The sequence below is a fragment of the Xyrauchen texanus genome, chromosome 48 (assembly GCF_025860055.1).
Source record: "Xyrauchen texanus isolate HMW12.3.18 chromosome 48, RBS_HiC_50CHRs, whole genome shotgun sequence".
Taxonomy (NCBI): Eukaryota; Metazoa; Chordata; class Actinopteri; order Cypriniformes; family Catostomidae; genus Xyrauchen; species Xyrauchen texanus.
Genome location: NC_068323.1, coordinates 25,402,193 through 25,429,068, shown reverse-complemented (window position 1 = coordinate 25,429,068; position 26,876 = coordinate 25,402,193). Strand labels below are relative to the sequence as shown.

Below are 26,876 nucleotides of genomic sequence, written 5' to 3'. Positions count from 1 at the left end.
TTTAACGTAAGAAGAACACTTGTACGTGTTGACTGTTGAGAACGGTGTTTGGAGATTTTAAAAGACGCGGACCAGACGGAAAAACAAGACATACTGCATCATTGCGTTCAATATTTTAACGAGGGCCACTCGTGACGCTGTACACGGTGTAAGCATCAGCTTGAGGACTCTTCAAAATGTATATAGGTCTCAGTTCTGGATGGAGTTATTTGCAGACCTTAGAGATGCTGGATACTTCAACGGGAGTCGTGAGCGTCATTGCTTTGGTGATACAATAAAAAAATACTCTACAAAAAAAAAAAAAAAAAAAAAAAAACAGGGTTTCCACGGGGTCTTAAAAAGTCTAAAATTTCAAAATCACAATTTAAGGCCTTAAAAAGTCTTAAATTTGCTGAAGTATTGTGTTCTAGGTCTTAAATAATTTTTAACAGGTCTTAATTTTCCTACGTCCATGTAAATCTCATTTAAATGCTCCCGCAGCTTTGGAATGTTTCTTTTTTACTTCCGTGGTGTTGTAGTTTCTTATTTCGCTAGTCCAAATATAATTCGCTGTATTATGACTACAAAATAGACCAACATGCAACAGCCAGCTTTGAGCTTTCGTGTTATTGGCGCGAGTCTCTCGGATACAACAGAAAGACGTTAAACGGATTTTATTCAGCTATGAGGAAGTGCAAGTTTAGCGATACTTGGCTTGAAAAATCTGAATTTCGTGCTTGGTTAAACCCAGTTGCAAATAACGCATTTGAAGCCTACTGCTTATGCAAGAAAGCTATTAAATTGGGAATGTTGGGTGTACGGGCTCTGGAGTCTCATTCAAAAAGTGAAAAATATCTAACTGCTGTCAAGGGTCTCCAGCAAACTACAGCCATCAGCCATTACGCGCTTTGGAATAGCGGATGATGACTAATTTCCAAAATCACGGGACCGTTCGTGCTGATGTTCGACGAAAGTCTTCATCGCACCACCAAAACGAAACAGCTGGACCTGCACGTACGTTTTTCGTCTGCTGCGAATGGGTCGAGACTGCAATAAATAAAAATAAAAAGGAATAGGCTACAATGAATGATCTATGGCAGGGCTAGTATAATGGTGGCCCCCAGATCATCTTTATCTGACCCTCCAACAGTTTTTTTATTTTTAAAAACCCTCACAATCTGATATCAAAGTGCCCTCTCAGCAAAGGTTTAGCGCGTTCATAGGCAACCGCATTCATCGGTGAGTTTAACAACGCTCATTGTGGCGTACAACACCATTCATCGGTGAGTTTAACAACGCTCAACTGCAGGTAAAGCAGCACTCAGAGGTGAGTTCAACTAAAACAACGCTAAACTGCATGTGGCTAATGTTTACACTCAGGGTACATTACGGCATGTTTTCCATAACGTTACGACGTTCTCAATATAATTCATAATCACACGTTTATAATGAACAACGCGTTATGGTTATTGTGTTATTAAAAACTGTGTACGCAGGTGTTACAGTTAACATGGTAACACTAAGTTACACCTGGTTTACTTGTATGTTACTGATTAAGAAGTAATGTAAAAAAAACAGTTATAACTGCATGAAGATGAATGGTAACACAATACTGGCAAAATACTGTTTACATCTTGCAAATGCATATGATTCAAGACTACAATTCCCCCAGAACGGAGGGAGGGGCGGGGTGACCAAACCTCATTATCATTTAAAGTCATATGCACTGAAACGGCGTGCTGAAAACGGAGCTGTTTTTGAGCAGTTAAAATTTGTGTTTTCTTAAAAAAAAAGTGGAAGTGTGTCACTTTCAAAATGCTTTTAAATCACCCCCTTATGTCTCAAGTGAACAAACAGACCAACAGAAAGTCAGATATTTTGGTTTGAATGTGGATTTCTTGGAATTTGCACACATCTTCTCGACGGTCGAAGCGAGCTTACGTTATTGCCCGTCGTGCGCGGCGACCCTAAAGGCCCAGGGGTGGCGGTGCCACCGGCTTGGGCCCGTCATCGCTGCTCGCAGCTTTAATTTTATTTATTTTTTGTTTGGTATACACAGAATAGGTCTTGGTTGATCGTGGATACACTGAGAAGCTGCATTTGAGACTAAAATTAAAGGAAAATAAATTTAAGAATGATTTGGATCATTTAAAAATTAGTCTTTGGGGCAGGTGAAGCCCATAGAGAAAGGTTAAGATTAAATTGAACATCATAACTTCCTCATATATGAATGTTAATAAGTTCATATTCATGTGTCTATTCTGTGTTTCTTTTGTCATAATTATGTGTATGTTGTTTCACTAACTCATTCTGGAACTAGTTTCTCACCATTGCAGATGGCTGAGAAAGATGATTTTATAGAAGTTACTAATGCTGCAGGAGGAAATCCGGACACAAAGAAGACTGAAAATGATGTGACTGATCTGATATATCCTCCTGCGCTCATTACTGCTGGTAATCATTATTGATTTGCCATTTATAATGTGGATTAAAATTTCTCTGGAAAAGTTGATTTCAGTCTTATACGATCACTTTATGATTTTCCAGAATGCCATCAATGGGTTCAATGCCCGTGTCTAAATTGTTCTGAGGGTCTAAATTTAAATCCAGCAGCTAACCACTGATTTATTGATTTGAAGAGTAAATATGGCAAATATGACATATGGCAAAGTTATAGAGTTACCTATTGGATTGGTTACTCCCCCAAATTTTCCAGAGAGTACCCTCATAATAAAGAAATAAAAAAAAAAAAAAAAGGAGCTTAGTGTGTGCTATAAAGTGCTGATTGAGTGTCTATTTCTATTACTACTATTTTAGTTTGCCATAGTTAATACATGAAAGTGTAATTTTAGAGGTATAATAGTGATAACTGTTAAAAGATGATGAAACATTTGGATAAAAAAAATAAATAAATAAATAATGTAAGAGTCATGAGAAATTAAAAGTACGTAGTGTATCTTACTGAGCAATTATTTCAAAACACAAGAAAAGAGATATGTTTTTAGATATGTTTGTCTTTAAGACTTTATTCTGTTTAATCTTTTACTTTTCTGTTAGTTTAAAAACTTGATTTATATTATTTTATTAGATAGAATGGAAGTTCCTTCACCTGAGAAAGTGTAAGAAATGGAGAAAGTAGTAATAATAAATTATTACTTAATAATAAAAAGGGATTATAATATATTAATAATAAGATAGGTGTTGTAAATGTAAAGCTCTGCATGAACAGAAGGCTAAACATAAGTTGTATTGATTATACAGAGAATGTCGAAAAAGACATTGTGTTCTGTTTTATTAAAGATTAGAAAGGTTATTTGTATGTTGTTTGAATGGACAGAAGAAAGTAAGATGAGAGTAGTTTTTGATGAGAGTAGTTTTTGTTTTTAAATGGTGTGAGATGAGAAAGTTTGAAAGCAGTTAATATAATCAGTTATTATAAATATCATTATTTTTACTGTTGAAGAATAAATTAAATGTATTATTGTGAAACAGTGTAATGCCCCACTCCTCACTCTCAGTCTAAAATTGATAAGTGTCTGCTTGAAACAGAAACACAAGAGCAGAATTTGAAGAAATATTCATAAGTGTTTTATTTCATTTTATTTTGGTTTGATTTTATTTTTATATGTAAAATGATGTGCTTTGACAATAATGTTAGATAGAGTGATATGAAGGAGTTCAAACAGCTCTCCTCATCAATGATTAAAGATTTTATATATTAAGAGGGCAATCTAAAGTTAAGGGTTTATACTAAAGAAAACAGATTAAGTTGAAAATTCATCTGAAAGAATAAATGTAGGTTCAAAAACTATCTAGAGACTATTATTGAATTGAGGTGATGTTTTTAATTAAGCTTCCTAGAAGCTTGAGAGGCTTTGTTCTGATGTTAGTCCCCACCATGATACATAGTTTTGTGTAACATTTGCTAAAGTAGCAGAAATAAAATCTGAATGGAAATTAATTATCTATAAATGAGTTCAATTTTAGCATATTTTACTTTTACTTTGGACAATTTTAATAGATTGATGAATTTTTAATAATGCTTTTTTGAATTTAACCATGTTTTGAATTGTCTCCATATTTAAGCATTTGTAGATGTTCCATTGGCTGTGTCGGTTCTCTGGTGATACTCCCTGAAAAAGAAAATATCTGTTTACTGATAGCAAATTATTAAGGATTGAGGACTGAGCAGCATCAAGACCAGTGGCAAGAGGTGACGACCCAATGACGGGTAAGACTTGACAACGGCATAAAAGGTTAAGCAAACAAAGCAGGGGCGTCACCGCCCTGGAGACCTGACTAAGAAGGTTTGAAAGGGGTTTAAGGAAGTGGATGAATGCTTTTAGATCAGAAGCATCAAAAGGGAGGTCTAGAAGAGACCTGCTCAAAAATTTAAAAGTTCCACTGAACCCGACTGCATTTTAATAACCACTTTACTAAAATAACTTATCACAGTGTTAAATACTAAGCATTCTGTCACTGTGTTGTCAGGGGATCATACCCTGTGTAGAGGATTATTTATAGATTGGATTTGGGGGTAAAGTTTTGAGAACCGTTGCAGACAAAGGAGTGCTTGACATTTTATAGAAGTATTAAACAAACATGGGGAATGTTTGTATGATAATGAATTTAGACTGGAAGATGATTTATTACTTTTACTTATGCTTTAATTGAACTCATGTACATTTTAAAAGTAATGAGGAATGGAAAAGATACATGGTGGTGACTAAAGATTAAGATTGCTTGTCTTGTTTGTTTGTAACAATATAAATGGAATTAATTAAGAAATAGGGTCCAGGGTTGGCTACAATTGGTATAATAATTGAAACAACAATTTGTGAGAGGGGAATAATATAATATTGTGTGTTACCATTAATTACATAAAAAACCAGATGAAGTACTGATCAATGTAAATGGCCCAATGCAACAGAAAGACCAAACTGGGAGGAAATTGATTCCTCCAATGATATGTTATATATTTGATAATTCTTTTATTGATTTAATACTCTGAATTACTCTGATATAGTCTGAAACTATGAAAAACAGCTTAGCTTGCAGGGAAAATTAATTAATGTGATACAGACATTGAGAGTCCTTGGGAAACAGGAGGAAATGAAATGTATGTGATAAGTGAATGAGTAGGGAGTTTTAAGATAAGGAACACCTGTGGTAGTTTACCTCCTCTGTGGAGAATTATAGCCTTTTTGTGAATGACCCTGAAAAATGTTGTGTAGATACTAAAGGGATGATCTAATGTTTTTAATTGGAACAAAGTCAGGCTATGCCTGGCTCCTGCCTGGAGGAGGCAGAGGACCCATGTGTTATTTAGTGTTAGAAACGAGATGCAACAAATGTGTGTGTAGCAAATGACTCTAATAAGGAAAATCATTTAATATATTAATCAAATGAATGCAGAAAGTAATGATTGTTAGTTAATATAAAACATGTAACCATATGAGGTGATTACAGTGTTCTTTATGCATATAAAATGAAATAGTCATGCTGTTGCCATCATTGAAGCAAGTTAGGACAGGATGACCCGCTGAAGGAGAGAAGGTGGAAAACAATTGCGCCTACAATACCAATGAATAAGAAAGACATATTAATATGGATGTTATTACTGACATACTTGGGACAAGTGTTGCCCCCAATGACGGGGCCTACCAGAGAAACGTCCCAAGAAGGACCAGGATCACCAGATGAACAATTATAAGAAAGCATACTGCAGAATGGGTTCCCTACAATCAGCCTTGGAGATCTTGGTTGGCCTTTCCAATGAAGCTAACCTGAAACTAAATAATCCAGAAAGTGAATTCAGAAAGTACAGAGCACTTGACGGACTGTATTGAAGAAACTATGAATATGGACTTCCCAACGATGAATACGAGGCAAGATTTAGACAAAGAAGAGCAGCAAGCACAAAAACAAGAACCCGAGGAAGAAGATCAACAGGAACTGGCTACAGGATCTGAAGAAAGAAAAGAGGATGTAGAAGAGGGACAAGCGAAAGTAGGGGAAGAGCACACTGTGGCAGAAAGAGGGATTGAAGTAAGTGCCGCAGTAGAGCAGGAAAGCATAGAAAGTGAGACGGAAGTACATGTCACAGAGGAACAGGACCAGGAAGGTGAAGAAGGAGAAAGACAAGAAGAAAGTGATCGTCCTGCTGAAACAGATACAGAAACAACTGAAGGACATGAAGCAGGCCAACAAGCGCAGTCATTCAATGAAGCGTTGTGGGACATGGAGAAAAGAATGGAAGCTCAAGGAGGTACTAGTGTGGATAATGATCTTACTAACATATTTGGGACAGGTATTGCCTCCCATACAAGGCCTACCGGAGAGGAAATCCAGGAAGGCCCAGACTCCCCAGGCGAGGACCATCACAACGACCATGGTATGATGAATTTCCTACAATTGACATCTCAGACCTTCAATATTATTCTCCCTAATAAGCAGAGACTAGATAACATAGCACGAGAAATCAGAAAGAAGCTGAACGCCTGGATCACTAAACAAAGGTGAACCCGAAAAGCAAAGAATCTGGATAAGCAATTTGGCTAAGCAGAACAAACCGAAGAATCCGCCTCAAAAGACACCTGTCAAAATAATCACCCAAAGACTGAAAAAGCCAATAAATTTAGAAAATTATATGGAACCCATAGAGTCAGCAGGAACAGAGGAACTATTACAATATGCAAATCAAAATGACTGGTATAAATGGGCCAGATATACAGCTAAGCAAGCAAAAATGACAAACTGTGTAATGTGCTCACCCACTCCATTGAAAAAAATTTGTAGTAGTCCCAAATCAGTATGATTATAAGCATTGCGCTGAGTATTATGCCAAAAAATTGTGGTAAAACAGGGAGAACAGTGTTCTGCCCAGCAGAATGTTTGGCATTCTTGGGTCATCTGGAATATGATAAATAGTACAAGATGATAGGGTGGGGAGATCAAGGCAGAAAATTAGACGTACGTGTGGATAATGAGAAAAAAGAAAGCACATTATCATATAAAATAAATCGTCAACTGGAGTATGAATGCTTTAACAAAACTAAAGGAAAAACGAATGTAGGACAATTTAAGGGCAATTGTGCAGTAATATGGCATTTAGATGATGAAATGTTTTTTTAATAATAATGTGATTAGGTTTAGATTTAGATTGCTGTATATACATACATACCAAATAATACATCCCCAGAAGGAACTTTTACCCAGGCTGATGAGGAAACTGCATGACCTGAGAAAGGAAGTTAAATCTAATGTAGGGAGAGATCAGCGGTTTGGGCAATGGTTTGATGATCTTTTTGGTTCATGGAAGTTGGGGCTAATGAAAATAGGTATAATAGTAGTTATGGGACTGACCTTATTTGCATTATTGTTATGTTGTATTATACCCATTCTGAGATCAATTATGACTAGAACGGAGGCTAAGCAAATGGTAGCCGTATCAATGATGACAACGCAAAACAAGTGTAGCAACCAGACAATATACCATTGGGGCAGGATTGGATGAACTTGATGAGATTTACTGAGAAGCAATCAAGAAAATAACAATGTAAGGGGAATTTTATTTTTGAACACTTTTCTCATGTTTTTGATAGTAAGGGAGACAGCAAGACTATTGTACTTTCATTTTACATAACAAAATAGGTAGCGTCTCAAGAAAGGAGTTAGAGGGTGTTTTGTTTGTTATTTTTGACATATTCCCCTATTATCAATGTAACCAATTACTCATTACTTATTGGTGAAGTATATCTTTAGTACACTGCATCTAACCAAATAGAAGTAGCATTTTTGAAGATTATGGTTCCATATAATGTATATGTGAAGTTATTGCCAAGAGAAGACATATAAGAGCTATATTTGAAGACAGGAGCGACGAGCACCTCAGTGCTTGGCTGCAAGAGCAAATAGATAGCGCTCCAGGCTACCGGAATTGTCTGTGAGGTCCTCTGGCAACGAAGGATAAATATTACTATGTTACTTTTAATAGTGTTTTGTTAAAGCATATATATATATATATATATCTTCTACTCAATGGATAATCAATTGTACTCTACATCACGCAAGGCTTCACATTTGCATGCACATGCTTATTACAAATGAGTTGATTTTTGTCACCCACCCCCAGGCACAGCGCTAGCTAGAGGACTGGGATCTTTTACTCCTTCCTAGTTAAGTCTGGATGGAGAGGTTTGGTCCCAAGTTCTGCAGAGTGCAGCCCCATAAAAATGGCATTGGATAGTGGACTGAGTGGCCTACTTTGGCTACATGATGAAATGGGACAGGCTAGCTTGTGTGACTGCACTCTGGTTTGAGGGAAATAGAGTGTGACACTTTTTAAGTCTCAGAGGTGGGAATATATAGTATATTTTTCAATATTCTAGTATGTTTCTTATATATCAAAATACTTATATGAGTTTCCTGGCCTTTGTGTGACCCAGGAGAGAGCATATGAGGTTACTAAAAGTGTTGATGCTGCAGAGGCCACAAAGAGCACCCAGCTGTAACAAAATAATGAGACTAAGGACCTTGAAGATAGACTAAAGCCAAGTTTCTACCAGTAAAAAGATATCAAAAGGCTCTGTGAGATAATGGTGGCAAATAGTATCCATTGGTTACAAAAATAACAAAGGGGCACAGAAATGAGGTAATGCCAGATAACAAACTGTATAGAAGAGGAGGTTTTGGACTAAGACAGTCAGAATGGACAGCTGGCCGGTCTCATGTTTGTTGGTGTTCAATAAACTACAACTTTGGCATCTGGAACTCAAGACTCTGAGAGTTTTCTTACAACTTAAGAGAGATTCATCGTGATATTCCACGACAACAGCAGGTCATATTTCTAATCTACAGATGTGACTTTTGAAAACACATGTTTTTCCATGCGCCATCAGGCAATCTATCACTTGAAATCACTCAACATACCGCAGAGGGCTTCTTAGAATTAAATTACATGTGCTGTATCCTCACAATATCCACCAGGTGGTGGATGAAAGTCTTGAGGAAGAGCTCACTCCCTTCTGTCTAGTTAGTGACAGGTCACCTGCTGCGTCTTTTGTGGGTGTGTCATTCAGTATTACATGCGCAATTTAAGTTATTAACTTGTCAGAAAGGTATGAGAAAATATAAAGGCTATAATTCACTCTGATAAGAAATGTTGGACTGCAAAGGTGACTGAAAGCGATGCGTGTGTTTCCAAAGTGTGGGATGCCATACGCGTTTATTGCTGGGATGCCACGGGTTCCTTGAAAAATTATATTAGGTTATTTTAAAAGATTATAACTTTTCAATGTGTAGAGCAAATGCATTGTTTTTAAATCATGTTTAATATGGATATCCATTAATGTCACTGTAAAGAGCATTTGTGAATGCTTGTCTTATTTCATAAATAAAAATGTTTGGTGTAATGTAAAACATATTATGGATTGTTGATTATAAAACACAGACTCTTCCCTGATTTTTTTAAATCACCCATCCAAATCCAAAATCACACACCCAAAGCCCTCACCATTTCTCCACAAACCCGGTGTATTTCCTTATTCTTCTAAACAACCCCTTTTCATAGGCCGCCACCCTTCCCATCTTCGGCACCACTCCTGAAAGGAGGGTGCTCCAGTCGACCTCCAGCCCCTTAGAATGATCTATCTGGCGATCATGACCAACTCTTTATGTGTCTATTTTCAATGTAAGTGAACGCCACATCACCCAAAATACATAGTGAAAACAACAAATGATACACAAGTGCCTAATATATCGCACACCAGACTCAAACTCCTGAATCTCAACACCCCCCAAAAAAATGGGTTGTGTCTCCATCCTCTAATTGGCATCGCCAGCAGATGGGTGTGTCTTTAAGACCAAGCTTATACAATCTAGAGGGGGTCCAATAGAACCAATGTAAAATCTTGCATTGCTTAGGCACACCCTTGCATCTCTAGATGCAGTCTTGATGTTCCTCAGAATTCCAGTCCACTCCCCCTCCTCCAATTCCAAGTTTAAATCTTTCTCCAATAATCTCTTGAGAGTGGTCGAGGTTCCATCCTCCAGACTCTGACTCAACAGGGAGTAATACAATGATGCCTCGAATTCAATTTGAGAACATCTGGATTTTGATTTGCCTAAATCATTCACAATTCTGTATGGGAGTAGCATATAGTTAATTCCCTCATTAAATAAGTACACAGTTTTGAATGGTATTATTTAGATTTTCAAATATTTTTGCTTGGAATTCAATATTTTAAAGTGATTAATTTCAAACATTGTTTATTTATTTTACGGCTCATAAATAGGGGTGATGGGCATGATGTGTGAATTGATACAGAATTTTGATTGTCGCTCAGGGAAAATGCTGGCTCGTAACTGCTGGTCTAGGATCAGCTACCCCTCTTCAAATTCAAACCTTAATAACTAGTAACAAGTGAAGGCTCTCTTTCAGTGGCTGCAGATTAATTCATATTCCATTAGTGGTTTCGGCTATGTGCGGTGTCCATGCGATTTTTGACCTGGAGAATGCCTTCATTTATGAAATTATTAAACATTTTACAACAAACATAAAACAGTGCAGTTCATAGTTTCAATGAAAACAAGTTCACCTAAATTGGTAGCATTTCTTTTTTTTTTTTATATTTCTGCACGTCTTATCACGTGACTCGTTGTGCATGACCCCATGGAGACTCCACAGGAGAATGCTCATGCTACTCTCCGAGATCTACGAACAACTTACCACACGCCCCAGAGAGCGAGAACCACTAATCGTGACCATATGACTCTACCCTCCCTGGCAACCGGGCCAATTTTGTTTCTTAGGAGACCTGGCTGGAGCCACTCAGCAACTCCAGGCCCCCAAGTGCACTTAACTTTTAATGCTATTTCCAATGAACAGTCAGGGTTTATGCTTCACGTGATTAGGTCCCAATTTGTGAAAACTGGTGGCACATTTGGTGGCATTTGATGGACCAGATGCGTCTTACTCCCCTACCTCCATTGACTTGTGTGATAATATGCAACAGATGCTCAACTTTTGGAGCTACAGTATTTGCATTATAAAATAAAGAGACGCAAAGTTAAAACGTACTATTGCAGAGCGGAAGATATGTATTCACAACAAAACATTTGATTTTCCGGTGGTCATCCGGAAACTTTTTAGTGTCAGTTTTTTGGCCCATTTACCTGAGGTAATGAAGCTGCCTTGATATTGTTGTTAGTATTGGTGTTAGTCACTTTCGCCACACCCTCCCTCATTACACAAACACATAGCACCTGAAAATGATTGAATCCAATAAGCATTCAAGTTTATATGGTAATAATGATAAGATCAGAATGCTCACTTGCCCAATAATTGGGCGTGCAGTGTATATATTATTTAAATTTTTGTTAAAAAGTGTTCCTTTTTATAATAGTTGTTTTTTTGCCACAAATTGATTACTTAAAACTCAAATTCTTAAAAAAGAACATTAGCTTTAAACTTACAGAGCCTTTATTACAGGGACAATCCCCCCGGAGCAACCTGGAGTTAAGTGGTTAACCAGTTTACCAGTTATGTGGTTTAGACCACTCCGTTTACACTTGGCATTGTGCTGCCGTTCACATGCACACAGAGATTGATGGCCGCCCTTAAGTCCACAGAGAGCTGCATGAGTCACATCAGTGTCTAACTGCATTAGCTACAGCCGTATACTGACTCACGCTGATTTCCTGCTCTACAAGCAGGAGGCCATCCAATAATCATGAGTCACAACTCCTCACACCTCACAATTTTAAAGTGTAAGCTTACAGGAATAGTTCACCATAAAATGAAAATTGTGTCATAATTTACTCACCCTCATACTGCTCAAAACTCAATGATTTCTTGTTCTCAGTATGACTGAATGTTAGCCTCGATCACCATCAGTCAGACTATTAGCCTCAAAGTTATGCGTAAATTCTATCATTATTTACTCATCCTCATGTTATTATAAATATGTATGTAAACCAAATGTTGCCATACAGATCATTGCCATATAGTTAATTGATGTACGCATTTCTAGTAGCCGGGGAAAAAAAAAAAAATCACTTATTGGAACGGCAAGAAATATTTTTTACATTTTAAGTGCAAAGTCATTGTGTTTAGTTTAAAAAGTTGTGATCTGGTATGTAAAAAATAAATAAATAACTGCATAGCTTAATCCCATGTGACAGAATGATTTCACTCAGATCAAGTCAAATTTGGGATTTCAGTCTCCATCAAGACTGCATTTGTGTTCTTATGTGTGTTGACTCACTTGTCCTCCACCCCAGTGGCACCCAGCAGCTCCAGGTCTTTCTCAATGAAGTTGAAGACCTCAGCCAGCCTTTCCTCTCTCTGTTGTAGAGCCGTTCTGGCTTCATGGAGCCGTCTGTCCACTTCCTTATACTCATCAGCACTGAAGTGTCTGCAGGCCACAACCAGTGTCCTCAAACCCTTCTGTAAAAGATATAGACAAGAATAAAAAAAAAAAAAAACATACATATGCAGCGGCTACATTTGTCACAATACCAAAACTTCAATAGTCATAACTGACATCAGTGATATCTCTTGATTCTCCATGTGTACTTCGGTATTACTGCTAAAACAAATATGCTAAAGCTCATTTAAAGGTGAGTATTGTTTGTTTTTGACTGCAAAGAGTACATTGCACGCAAAGAAGTTGCTTTAGAGACACAACCCCTAGCTCCATGTCCACAATTATGATGAGTTGTTTCTTAACACATCCCATAAGTGTTAGTATTATTCTCTGAGGATTGTTGAGTGTATTTGTGTGTTATCATATGATGATGGGTGATGTGGGACTTAAGTTACTCTCATGGGTGTAGTTCTGAGTACAGCTGATATGAGTCTTTTGTTTAACAGTACACCAAACTAAGCTCATTATCAACAACATTCACAAGAAATCAATGTCATTAGAAAAACTGAATTAACATTTTCACATGTTCTGAAAAGAATGTGAGTGATGCTAAACCATGCAGAACTCACCAACACAACGCTATGGTGTTTAGAATGCTAAGGTTACCTGGGTGGTTGCTAAGGCATTGCTAGACAGTTTCAAAGGTGTTTTAGTTGGTTGCTATGTGGTTCCAATGGTGTTCTGGGAGATTGCTTTAGATTTACTAGAGAATTGCAATGTGAATGCTGGGGTGGTTACAAAGGTGTTCCATGTATTTGTTATATTGTTACTTGATGCTCAGGAAGTTGCAAGGATGTTCCAAGTGGTTGCTATGGTATTCTGGGAGGTTGCTAGGGAATTACTGGGGTGTTGCTATGTGGATGCAGTGGTGGTTGCAAGGGTTTTCTAAGTTGTTGATATGCAGTGGTTAAGGTGTTCTGGGATGTTGCTAAAAAAGATACAAGTACGTTGCTATCCGGATGCTAGAGAGGTCGCAAGGGTGTTCTAAGTTGTTGCTATGTGGTAGTTATGGTGTTCAAAGAGTTCTCTAGGGTGTTGCTATGTGGATGCTAGGGTAATTGTTTAAGTGATTGAAGTGGTTGCTACGGTTTTCTGGGAGATTGCTAGGGAGTTACAAGGGTGTTGCTAAGTCGAAGCTAGGGTGGTGTGGTGTTATTGAGTCACTAGGGTGTTGCTACGTAGTCAAGGTGTTCTAAGAGGTTGTTAGAGAGTTATTAGGGCAATTCTATGTGGATACTAGGGTGTTTGCAAGAGTATTCTGGGTGGTTCCTACACGGTTGCTGTGGTGTTCTGGAAGGTTGCAAAAAATTTACACAGGCATTTCTATGCGGATGCTAGAGTGGTCACAAGGGTGTTCCAAATTGTTTCTATGTGGTGGATAGGGTGTTCTGGGAGGAGTATTGCCATGTGGATGCTAGGGTGATTTCTAGGGTGTTTTAAGTGGTTGTATTCTGGGACATTGCTAGGAAGTTACAAGGGTGTTGCTATGTCGATGCTAGGGTGGTTGCCAAGGTGTTCCAAGTAGTTGCTATATGGTTGCTATTGAGTCACTAAGGTGTTGCTACATAGTAAAGGTGTTCTGGGAGGTTGTAAGTGAGATATTACGCAAATTCTATGTGGATACTAGGGTGTTTGCAAGAGAATTCAGGGTGATTGCTACGTGGTTGCTATGGAGTTCTGAAGGTTGCTAAAAAAGTTAAAAGGGATGCAATGCAGATTCTAGGGTGGTCGCAAGGGTGTTCTAAGTTGCTTCTAGGGAGCTAGAAGTCACTAGGGCATTGTTATGTGAATGCTGGACTTGCAAGTGTATTTTAAGTTGTTGTTATACTGTTCTGAGTGGCTTCAGAGGCACTTAAAACATTTTTTTTTTTTAAAACAACGAAAACCACAATGATACAGAGAGGATGTTTTAAAAGCTCACCAGGGCAAACTCATCCACATGGACTCTGGTTTTATCAATCTCTCCACTTTTGGCGTAGGGGAGGATGGCCGATTCGGCTCCTTTTATAAATAGCACATTTTCACCTAATGAGAGACAGAAGGTCATTAGGTCACTCTTCATGTGTTGCAGTAATATGATAAACAGCACATCTGTGTTAAGAGAAACATGCCTGAAGGAGTCTGCAGTATCACGCTCATTCGTCTTCGGTTTGCATCAAACTCAAGAACGTGGAGAAGTTTATACCTGTATGCAGAATGACAGCTGTTAAATACAACTAAAAGTTGTGATGAGATTTTATATTGCCGACATTTGCATATATATTATAAGTGCAAAACTGTGTTGTACTTCTCTGTTTTGCCAAATGTTTTTATCTCCATGTTTTCTCCATTGCTGCCTGTGAACGTGACCCCCATCCTGAAATTAAAATACCACACACAAAATAAAGGATACTCAAAAATAGAAAGATTTTCAGTTTCAACAGCTTATATTTTAGTCTGTCACTCACACAAATATGCCGTATGGCTTCAGAAGACTCACAATACAGCGTACCAGTTGAATGAAATATTTTCATGGCATATTTTTTTAGACGACTGAGAAACCAGAGGATCATCAGCTGTGCTCTCACCTCTTTGTGGCTTCCACAAGGGCTTTCTCATCTGGAGAGGAGGCATAATACTCCATCTGTGGCGAAAAGCCATTGGCATGTGAGAAGGGATCTCCCAGTCCATCTGTTTGATCATAACTGATCTGCACTGTGTGACACAGCGAAACGGCTTTCAGGAACAACTCCTCTTCTATGTTCTGAAATAAGTCCACACACAAATACAGAATTAACCAAAATCTGATCTAACACATGACTGGATAATGCATGAGACCATTGCATTATTATGCACGGCAGAGTGTCTGTTTCTTAATTTGCATGAGTAACATGTCTCTCTTATTTTTAAATCTAATGTTCTCTGCTGTTATTGCCACAGCCTTTATTACATTAATGTTAACTAGCAATTAATTGCTTTGTATAAATTTGGAACCTGTTACAATGAGTGCTTCACTAGATTTGTCTAAGTTTGCCTAGTTACATTTAAATTTTTGCATTTGGCAGAGGCTTTTATCCAAAGCGACTTACAGTGCATTTATTACAGGGACAATCCCCCTGGAGCAACCTGGAGTTAAGTGCCTTGCTCAAGGACACAATGGTGGTGGCTGTGGGGATCGAACCAGCGACCTTCTGATTAACAGTTATGTGCTTTAGACCACTACACCACCACCACTCCTCATTGTTCATTGCATCAAATCATTGAAAGAAGTGGTGGTTGAGGCATTAGTTAGCAAATAAACCCTAAATGGCACGTAAAAGCAAAGACTTCCCTCATATTCTTTTTTCCTGACACTAGCCTATAATCTACGCTGCTTCAATGGCTCAATGATGAAGTAATGCAGGAACTTGAGCACTTTTTGGACAAATCAACTAAGTCCAATGAAGATGAATAAGGAACTAGTAAAAGGACACAATTTATCACCGTTTTGAACTGCAATACCATTGTATCGTGAGAATATCAATATAACATCGCATTGTCAGGTACCTACTGATTCCCACCCCTAGTTTGACTGTGCAAGATTTAACCTTACCAGATAAGGCACAGATCCATCTGGGAAATCTTCCGTCATTCCTTCAGGGATGAGCTTCCCGTTGATCTCCTGGTATTTGATGCCGTTGATGGAGCATTCTCTAAACTGCATCTCGTTCTCGGTGAGAGTTCCCGTTTTGTCAGTGAAAACATACTCCACCTGGGGCAAAGCATAACGTATTATTCTCATAAATACAGCTAGTATTGTACCTCACAAGGCAAATAGCTTCAAATACACACTCGCACCTGGCCCAGCTCCTCGTTCAGGTCTGATGTGTTGACTTGAGCCTTTTGGTTGCTCTCCTCATGGTACAGATCCAAGTCCCAGCATATGAAAAAAGACCCCAGAAACTTCTGCAGCTCAACTGTCACGTACAGTGAGATGGGGATTATGAAGTTGTACAACACCAGGAAAGCCAGGAAGTCTGAAATGAACATCAAAATCTGTGAAGAGAAGACAGCAACACATCTTAGCAAATATTCTCAAAACACAAAAGTTCAAACCGAGCAGATTTATTCATGAGTGATGTGGGCAGTCAAAGAACCAGACAATCTGCCTGGCGTCACATACTGTTCTGTGAAAAAAGTATTTGCCCCTTCCCGGTTTCTTCTATTTTTGTGTATTTTCACCCTAAATTGTTTTAGATCTTCATATGAGATATAACATAAAACAAAGGCAACCTGAATAAAGACAAAAATTGCAGTTTTCAAATATATCATTTTTCTTATTGAAGCAAAAAAAGTTAACACCTACAGTATTTCATCCATTTGAAAAACAAACTGCCCTCTTAAACTTTTACAGCAACAACTGAAACCAAATACTTCCGATAACTGGAGATCAGTCTTTCACAGCACTTTAGTGGAATTTTTGCCCACTGTTCTTTACAGAACTGCTTTAGTTCAGACATATTAGAGGGTTTTTGAGCATGAAAAGACCGCTTAAGGTCCTGCCACAACATCTCAATTGGGTTCAAGTTAGGACTTTGACTAGGCTACACCAAAACTTTAATTTAGCTTCTTTTGAGCCATTCAGAGGCGGACTTACTCCTATGCTTTGGATCATTGTCTTGCTGCATAATTCAGTTGCGCTTGAGCTTCAACTCATGCACTGATGACTGGTTGCTCTCCTATAGGATTTTCTGGTAGAGAGCAGAATTCATGTTTCCTTCAACTATTGCAAGTCACCCTGGTTCTGAAGCAGCAAAGCATTCCCACACCATCACACTACCACCACAATGCTTGACCGTAGGTATGATGTTCTTTTTGTGGAATTCTGTGTTTGATTTACACCAAATGTAATGGGACCCCTGTCTTCTAAACTCGGACTCATCAGTCCACAGAACATTCTCCCAAAAAGTTTGAGTATCATCAAGGTGTGTTTTTGCAAAATTTAGACAAGTCTTAATGTTCTCTGGGTTAGCTGTGGTTTTTGCCTTACCACTCTTCCATGGATGCCATTTTTGGCCAATGTCTTACGGATAGTGCAGTCATGAACAGTGACCATTATTGATGCGAGAGAGACCTGCAGTTCCTTGGATGTTGTCCTTGGCTTTTTTGTGACTTCCTGGATGAGTTATGGCTGTGCTCTTGGAGGAATGTTGGAAGGACGGCCACTTATGGGAAGGTTCACTACTGTGCCATCTTTTCTACATTTGAAGATAATGGCCACTGTGGTTCTTTGGAGTCCCAGAGCGTTTGAAATAGCTTTGTAACCCTTCCCAGACTGATGTATTTTAAATTTCTTTCAACCTTGGCATTGTGTGCTACTGGGAGTGACCTTTTAGCCAACTTCATGCTGCTGAGAAAGTTCTATTTAGGTGTTGAATTGATTGAACATGGCTGGCAGTAATCAGGCCTGGGTGTGTCTAGTCCAGCTGAACCCCATTATGAATGTAGTTTAATAGATTTGGGGATTTAGTAACTAAGGGCAAATATTATTTCACACAGGCCCAGTTGGTATTAGATAACTTTTTTGATTAAATACATAACATTATCATTTCAAAACTGTATTTTGAATTTACTCATATTGCCTTTGTTTCATGTTAGCTTCTGTTTGAATTGTTTAAACAATTTATTATGAAATATACATAAAAACGTTTTCTAATGTAGTGTTCAAATCCTGTGAAATTTAAATGTGAACTGATTTCACAGCATGTGACTGGAAAATTTTAGTAAATGCGGGGAAGTCTGTGACGAGGAGGAGGATGTGGCCAGGCCGTGAGGATGCACGCCCGATGCTAAATCATCCTAATCAGCCGGGAGGAGGATAAGGAGACACTTCTTTAAACCCTTAAAAACAAAACAGGGCATTACCACACACATTTCATAATATTTGATTGAATCTTTATTTAAATTAATTTTTGTATTAAATGTTATTATTCTCGATATCAGTTATATACATTGGGTTATTTTGTTATATTTTATGTTGATTAGTTAATATTTTTTTCATTATAGGGGGGCTGGTTAGCTAAGCGAGTAAAGATGCTGACTACCACCCCTGGAATCACGAGTTTAAATCCAGGGCGTGCTGAGTGACTCAAGACATGTCATTTTAATTAACAAATAAAATCAATCAGAAGAGGAGGAATTGCAATCAAAATGGTGCAAATGCCCTTCTGATAGGACTGTAATATTGGTCCTGATGTTGCGCCTATCACAGGTTGCAACCGGTTCCGACCCGAAAGCAAATCGTCATGGCCTTGAACAGCTGTTCGAGCTGTCTACCTGCACAAAGTATTGGGGGAAACTTTCAGTCTTAGTATAAGGACCATCTATTGATGTGTATATGATGTGTGCACAGCTATTAAAGAAACATTGATGCGGTGTAATATCAGGATTTACATATATGATACTTTCCTGATATTCAAAATTCTATTTTGAAAAATCATCTAATCGAAAACATCGCCATCACAACTGAATTATGTCCCGCATATTTGTCCAGCAACTTTTAACGACCAACTGAACTTGATTGTCATCTAAAATAAATTTTTGCCATAATGCAATTTACATTTTCTGAAGAAGTTCACCAAGGTCAAGAGGGCTCAGCATTGGACAAATAGTTCTGATAGTTTATAGTCTTGAGAAAAGTGCAGAACATTCTGACAATGTCATTCAGCAGACTATTTTTGTATGCAGAACAGGGTAAGTTGCTAAGTTTTTCATTTGGTAATTTATTTAATTTAATTTAATACAGAGAATTTTTCTTTTTTACATATAAAAATTTTTCAAAAGCTAAACAATAATTTTATAGAATTGGGCTATATGTAAGTGTTCCAAAAAAGCACTGATTCTTTTCTCCTAGTATTGTGTATTTGTTTTTTTAATTTAAAACATCTTTGTGCACAGAAATGATATGTTTTTTTTTTTTGTATTGTGGGCTAATTTCATGACTGCCATGTATTATTTTGAATGGTGTGGAATAGGAACTTTAATAATAAACTGATGTCTTCCGCGATTAAATTAATCACAAAGAGTGGCCATTCATTTGTTCTCCTTGCACTTGTTATGATACGAGATATTAGTGTTGGCACGCCTGGAAGTGTCATGAAGCAGATGTGTTTGCAACATCGGATCTGTGCTGGTATGCCGTTCAGACCAATCTGCTATGGTGTGAGTATTGCTTCATGTACAATGAATTGGCTTTCAAATATGTATACCTTGTTGTCATGATTAACACAGGCTAAGGATTAGGGTAAATTCTGTCATGTGACACTATATTTTTGCCTTAATGCAAATAATTTGCGTTTCCATCAAATATATCAGTTAACTTTTTGATGCGCTACATTTTTTGTCTAAAATAAAAAAAACTTGGATGGAAACATAGTTATTGTGCACTATCTATACATATTTACAGCAGATTTACAGATATGTTGCTCCAGTAGCTTGGTATTTTAACATAACATAATTTAATGATACAATGGTTATGAACCGTAAAATATACAGGCACCAAAATGACATCCCATAATGCCTGAAAGTTTGGCACTGTATTTCTGGCAATCAGCTACCCGTTTTTTTACCATAAATTTAACAGAATTCTGTGTGCAGAGATTTCGGACAAGAATTTTCATTTTGCTGCATCACTAATAAGAAGATGTAGTGACCTGGCTGCTGTTTCTCTCTTGGTCTGTTTTCTCATTGTAAAAAGGCTCGTCCCACTTTTTCTCTGCCTGCCAGGCATACTTCAAAATAGTGCTGAGAATGGCTTCAAACAGCAGAATGCCCAAGTAGATGATAAGAAATGTATTCATGGATCTGCAGAAGAGAGACATGAGAGAGAGATTATGTGACCATAATGGTGTGGTACGGATCTGCTAAGGGACAGCAGTCATTTGAAAGAGGAGGTATAACATACTTCTCTACTGCAGAGCGTTTTTGGGATTTGCACTTGTAGTTCAGAGCCATCTTGGACTCCATGCCCGTGTAGACCGCCACACCTAAATTATTCAAAATGAAATACTCTCAACGCTGAGGGATGCCATAAAATTATATCAAAATAACATATATGTTTACATAATTAATATTATTATAAAAATCAAATGATCTAACAGATATCTAAAGACTATTTGCCAAGTCTTATGTTGTTAAATTGTATTTTCTACAGCCACAACCACGTTCATACGGTAGGAATAAAACATTGACCTATAATATCATAGCCATTAAATAATGATCCAATCAACTTCTGATGGGTAAAATAAAGTTTTCCTGCCCCATTTAGAAAAACTAAAGTAATATGCATTGTGAATACATTTATCAAGTTTCATGTTGTTGTTTTAATGTCAAGAATGCAACTGATTCACAACAAAGCATTGTACATGCTGTACCAAATATCTCTTTGGTGTTTTTTAATCTTGCTCCTCGAAGCAGAAGGTTCTCTGGTCCTAAAGGCCTGAAAAGGATGAATAAAAAAAGATTAAATCAACAAACACTGCCTTACAACAGATAACAAAACAGATAGATGAGCTGTCTATACAGGCAGCATTTCAAGGCATAATAGGTGTTCTCACCTTATACAAGATAGTAGATGAGTCAAAATGTTGACTAATTCATTCAAAACCAAAAACAAATCTAAAACAAATCACCTAACACTGAATGTATTTTCATTTTCTTTTTGCAAATCATAACTTCATACTTTTTTGTATTGATTTAGGGTTAAATGATTCCTTGACAGTTTTTGTGAGAATTATCCACTAACACCATCCCAACTCTACTGAAATAAATTGTGAGTTTTGTTTAAAGGAGCAATATTTGTGTGATGCGTGTTGCTGCCTATGTAGAGTGTTCCAAATAACTCGTTTGAGGGTTCAGATAGATTGCTTTCTTAGAAAGTAACTGCCTATGTAGGCAGTTGACAACACGGCAGCTCACTAGGGTTTGGAACAGAGCCAACAAGTCATTAAAAAAACATGATATATTTGTATTGCTGATCTGTTCCTCTTTTAATAATTCTTTTCATTTTCTTTTTTCCATGGAAACTGCTTGATGTCAAATCTGAACTAGTCTCACCTCACTATCTCCTCTCCTTGTTGGGTCACAGTTATTCTCCCGATAAACCTGAGAGAAGAGAGCATGTGCTGTGTCAGGTAAAAACAGTAATAGGAGAGCCAAAATTGGTCAAAAGCAAGTGTGAGTGTAAAATTAATTAGAAATGTAAAGCAGTGTAAGAAACTGTCCCAATAAGGGAACAGGATATAAGTGGCTGTAGTTTCTGAAAGGTTTCCAGTTATACCTGTATAAATCAGCATCGGGCTGCTGGCACTCCACCACCGCCTGCAGAGACTCCAGCCGCGACACCGACTGCGACACAGCCGTTTCTGGCACTGAATAGTGGGTCTGCACATCAGCAGAGAACACACTTTCAGCTTAACAATTGAGACTGCATTATGACTTAAAAATACAATTTCTATATGCAATATTACTGTTGAAATATGAAATGAAACTGTTGACAAATTGGATAAATGTATTTGTTTGGGCTGCAGGCATATATCCGTTGTTAAACGCAACTTCAGTACTAGATTCAGGTCTAAATGGGGTCTAAAACGTCATCGGTTCAATCAGTTACGAGTGGCTTTATAAGGAAATAACTGTCTGATTGGAAAATCTTAAAAGTGGATATATACACAAGCATGAGAACTTCACTAAACTTCTGTGTGTTTGAAATCAAAATGTAGGGGCACTTATGAGAAGCACAAAATCTGCAGCACAGGTTAATACAACTACTCGACTAAAATGATGGATAATTCTGCTCGAAATTTTACTTTTGTGCTTAAGATTACATTTCAACAGCATCCAAACCATCAAAATGCCATTTTTTTCACACTTTCTTTTTCACGTCTGACTTTGTTCCAAAATACCATAAAGTGACACACAATTTCATATAGTGATTGATGTATGTCTTCAAGAAATCAAAGACCCTCCGCTTGAAATCTGAACACACGTGGTCGCAGGGGACGCACTTAAGTGCCAGGTGTAAAAAAGCGACGCGTCTCGCCTGACCACATGTGATCGGATCACGTGAGACACATCTTAAAACCAGGTGTAAAAGGGGTCTAAATAAGGTGAGATGATAGAAGCAAGCATAAAAAAGAAAGTGTGATTAATCCTCTAGCAAAAGTTTTAGTCTAGACTCAAATAATGTTTATAAGCAGACCTTCAGGTTAGTCTCTCCATCCAGGCTGGTAGTGGTGATGTGACATGTCCCCTCTGCACGGTCTGACGATAGAAGCACCAGGTCTGCAGGAAACGTCTCATCTTTGGCTACTCTCACGATATCTCCTACCTGCACATATGCAAGATCAGCCTACTATTTGTTGTTACAGGCAGTCAGGATGCTTTATAAATGTATATGACTATGTATTTTCACTAGAGCTGGCAATTAAAAATGTTTATGGAATTAATTTAATGATATGCAGATTAAGTAATTGTAATTAATCATGTATAAATATTTGCCAAAACAAACACACACATAAAGGTAATTCAAAATCCATTACATTATTGTGATGTCTTTTACTGATTTCTTTTGCTCATAGATGCTGGATTCAGGAAACGCAATGACACAGCACAGCCTGAAGCCATTATGTTTATTAATATGAGTGAAGTAACATTAAAACAATACTGGGCTGTAACATATACATGTAACAGCATTATGTATTCAGAATACATAATACATGCAAATATAATACAATACTTTTAAATGTTTTAGAACACTTTGTGTTGTGTTCAATCGCGTGAGAAACACCATTTTTCTGAACACCACATAAGCACGTGGCTATTGCTCTCCCTCCCAGAACACAGCTCAAACGCACATGGATGATGCTGCACACTTGTACACTCGGTAGCGAGAATGTCACAGTGGGGGACATTTGGATCATTTAGGTATTGCAGTTGACAGCAGACTCTGCTTTCTTCAAAGAAAAACTCTGTCAGTGTCTAAGGATTCCACATAGAATTTAAAGAAACATCATGAGATAGATAATTACTAGATCCTAACTATGCTAGTAAGCTAGCAACTAGCTCTATGTTCATGAAATTTGCTGACAAATAGCTAGCTGCTGATTTAAATTTGCACAAATGTAAAAAAAATTGTGTAATCATTCAGATTTCTGTTGCCATGGTTTTGTTATGGTTCGGTAACTCAGTACAGGGCCCGGATTCACAAAAATGTTCTTTAGAAAAACATTAAGAAAGTTCTGATCAGTTATAAAAAGTTTGTAAGTTCCTGCAATTCTTGAATACTTCTTAAGAAGTTCTCAAATATCTTAGAATAGAAAGACTAGAAAGACAGGCTTTGACATTGTCTGATCAGCCTGCTAATGAAGTTGCCTTGTCTAACAGCCTACAACAAATTCAATACTTCAACACTAATAAATAGTAACAATAAATGGATCTTTTCACTTTTTATTTTTTAAATAGCAAGCACCTTGCAATAATTTTTTTTTATGTAAAATGTGTAAGATGTGTTAGTTTAACAACATTAACCGTCATATAAGAAATAATGCTGCTAACCATTTGATAAGAGGTTATTGTTGAGGAAATTAAAAGGAAAAAAATTCTCCTTGGGAAGCATGTTAATTATATCACGTTGGAAATTAAGAGGTGGGAAAATGAGAAAGGGTGTCAAGGCTGTCTCCACTGTGACCAACTTCGATAGGGATGTGGATGGGGGGTGAAAAAGAACATCTCAGCTTTCTAATGTTATACAGTTGAAGTCAGAAGTTTACATACACTTTTTTTTAACCACTTAATATTAGCAAACTATTGATTATATCTACTTTGTGCATGACATGAGTAATTTTTCTAGCATTTGTTTACAGACAGATTGTTTCACTTTTAATTGACTATCACAATTCCAGTGGGTCACAAGTTTACATATGCCAAGTTAACTGTGCCTTTAAGCAGCTTGGAAAATTCTAGAAATTTATTTCAAGTCTTTAGGCAATTTGGATAATGAATCCAATAAGCTTCTGATAGGAGGTGTACTGAACTGGAGGTGTACCTGTGGATTTATTTTAAGGCCTACCTTCAAAATCATGGGAAAATTAAAAGAAATCAGCCAAAATCTCAGAAAAACTAATTGTGGCCCTCCACAAGTCTGTTCTGTGTTTCAGTGAGAGATGGAGGGGAATAAAAGTGGTGTCCAGAAGATCTTTCTTAAGAAGTTTTGTTTTTTGGGAATACAAAATATCCTTAACTTTTATCTTAAGTTAGAAATCAATAAGATAATGTAGTTAAGAAGAATTTTCTTCTTAAGAACATTTCGTGAATCCGGCCCCTGGACTAATATGTCGCTAACTGGGGTGCACAATTACATAAATTTGAGGTCTATATGCAAAATAACAGATATTTTATCACAATGATTAGCAGACTCTGGCCTTGTGAAAATTAGCCATGGTTATTTAAAATATTTATTGAGATTAAGGTATTATGGGACATCATAGTTAGTTCTCAGTATTGAATGGCCTGGTTTGTCTGAATGGCTAAAGTCTGTTTTTATTACCAAATATAAATAAAATTAACACTAATTAAAATGACACATTCACTATTTCAAAGATTTGCCAGCCGTTACAACAAGGATCTTTAAAAACAACATTAGATAATAATGGCATATCACAAATAATTCTTCCATCTGTGCATTTATAAATAAGTTTGCTTTTTTTTTTTTTTTTTTTTTGCTATGCAGCGGAATACTTTACTGAATTTCGCTTTGTTCAGCCTGCCCCTTTTAGTGTTTTGCTCTTATGGATTTTGTCATCTAACTACCCATTTGTATTGGAATTACTGAGAATAGTCGCTCAAAATGGATTACTTGAGGGAGCACAATTTATTTTTCACCAAGAGTTGATGGTGTGAGTCTGCAGCACCCCTTTACTTCGTAAAAATGCTTGTGAGATGTTATGCTGTCATGTTCGTTTAAAAAAAAAAAATTTATTTAATTTTCATTCATAATTTTCTTAATTTTAAGAGTTCAACTTATTATACATGATTTTCTTCTTAATTTTAAGGGTTCAACAATTAAAACTGTTAAATTGTGTAGTTGACATGAAATTTCAAACAGTGACAGCTCACATTATTTCACATGTATATTCATGACATTCAAGGAAATTACTTTCAAAATTAATTTGCCACCCCACATTTTTAAAAGGCTTAAATGTGATTAAAATTGTTGTAACGGAATAAATAATAAAACTCTTGTGGGTCTTATGAATTAAGTACTCTTGTTTTAAAACTCCCCCCTCTGCTTACAGTTTTTATGACATCCCAGTAACACTTTAAAATACATAGATAACTTGTTAAGTATTCTGCCCAACTCAGCATTAGAAGCACATGGGAGTTTGTATTATTTGAAGATATCTATTGTTGATGTTTTTTTTTATCTGTAGCAGATATGTACTGGCATAACTAGCAAACAAAATCCTAAGTGATGTCTGCTGGAACTCACTCTGATATTCTTGGATCGGGTCTGGACCAGACTGCCGCTGCGCACAACGAATACTGGTGCTCCGTTAACTTCATTGTCAGCTTTGTGTCGCAGCCAGTCCTCATATCCCTGTATATGTGAGTGAAAATAAATAAATACAGACAAGGAGCTGTTTATCCTCCAATCATACTGGTACAACATAGTGTATATGTCATGATGTGTGAACATGAACTTTGACATGAAATGAGACAACAGCGAGATGAGACAAGGTTCATGTGCTCACCTGCTTGATGGCAGTTACCGTGATGACAAAAAACAGAGGAAGTCCACTTGTTATAGGTGAAGTGGGTGTGTCTATCATTAACTGAAGAGGAGAGAGAGCAGTTAGTTAAACAATGTGGCAGAATTGTTGTATCCTGAGTAGGGCTGCAACTAATGATTATTTTGATAATCGATTAATCTAACGATTATTGGACTATTCTGCGATTATTGTAATTATTAAACCTTAGTTCTTATCAGATTATTCAGCTTGTGCCCCGACTTAAAAGGTTGTATTAAACGTGCTTACTAACACGGTAAATGAGATCAAACGACTATTCGACAATGAAATTTTGTGTCAACAATTTTTTTTATTGTCGACGTTATCGACTAATCATTTCAGCCCTAATCCTGAGTAGGGCTGTAATGATTAGTCAATGTTTTCGACAACGTTGACAATAAAAAATTGTTGACAAAAATGTTATTGTCAAATAGTCGTTTTATCTCATTTAATGTAAAATGAGATAACATTAAACTCTAATGATGACGCTTAAGGAGTACTGCAGTTTGCACCTGACTGAGGAGAGGAAGAATTACACATCTTACAGTCCAGATGCACTCTACACTTTCACAGCTTCAGGTGATGTAGATCACAAAGTACGAGAGAATTATATGTCCCGATCTAAGGGGAATAGATTGAAATTGCACCTGGCTGAGACACACTCTGT

The 26,876-nt window shown here is 37.2% G+C and overlaps 1 protein-coding gene across 1 annotated transcript in view; it reads right to left on the bottom strand.

Annotated features, from left to right (window-relative positions):
- The window catches only part of LOC127639615 (phospholipid-transporting ATPase IF-like), a 96,170-nt gene that overhangs the window by 42,159 nt on the left and 27,135 nt on the right, over positions 1-26,876 (bottom strand). The window contains exons 4-18 of the mRNA XM_052121726.1: positions 26,174-26,254; positions 25,912-26,019; positions 22,624-22,752; positions 21,703-21,806; positions 21,480-21,527; positions 20,798-20,862; positions 20,329-20,410; positions 20,078-20,228; positions 16,224-16,421; positions 15,979-16,137; positions 14,975-15,150; positions 14,695-14,763; positions 14,519-14,592; positions 14,329-14,432; positions 12,246-12,427 (exon numbers count right to left, since the gene is read on the bottom strand). Of these exons, the coding sequence (XP_051977686.1) occupies positions 12,246-12,427; positions 14,329-14,432; positions 14,519-14,592; positions 14,695-14,763; positions 14,975-15,150; positions 15,979-16,137; positions 16,224-16,421; positions 20,078-20,228; positions 20,329-20,410; positions 20,798-20,862; positions 21,480-21,527; positions 21,703-21,806; positions 22,624-22,752; positions 25,912-26,019; positions 26,174-26,254 (1,730 nt within the window). The remainder of the gene's footprint in view (positions 1-12,245; positions 12,428-14,328; positions 14,433-14,518; positions 14,593-14,694; positions 14,764-14,974; positions 15,151-15,978; positions 16,138-16,223; positions 16,422-20,077; positions 20,229-20,328; positions 20,411-20,797; positions 20,863-21,479; positions 21,528-21,702; positions 21,807-22,623; positions 22,753-25,911; positions 26,020-26,173; positions 26,255-26,876) is intronic.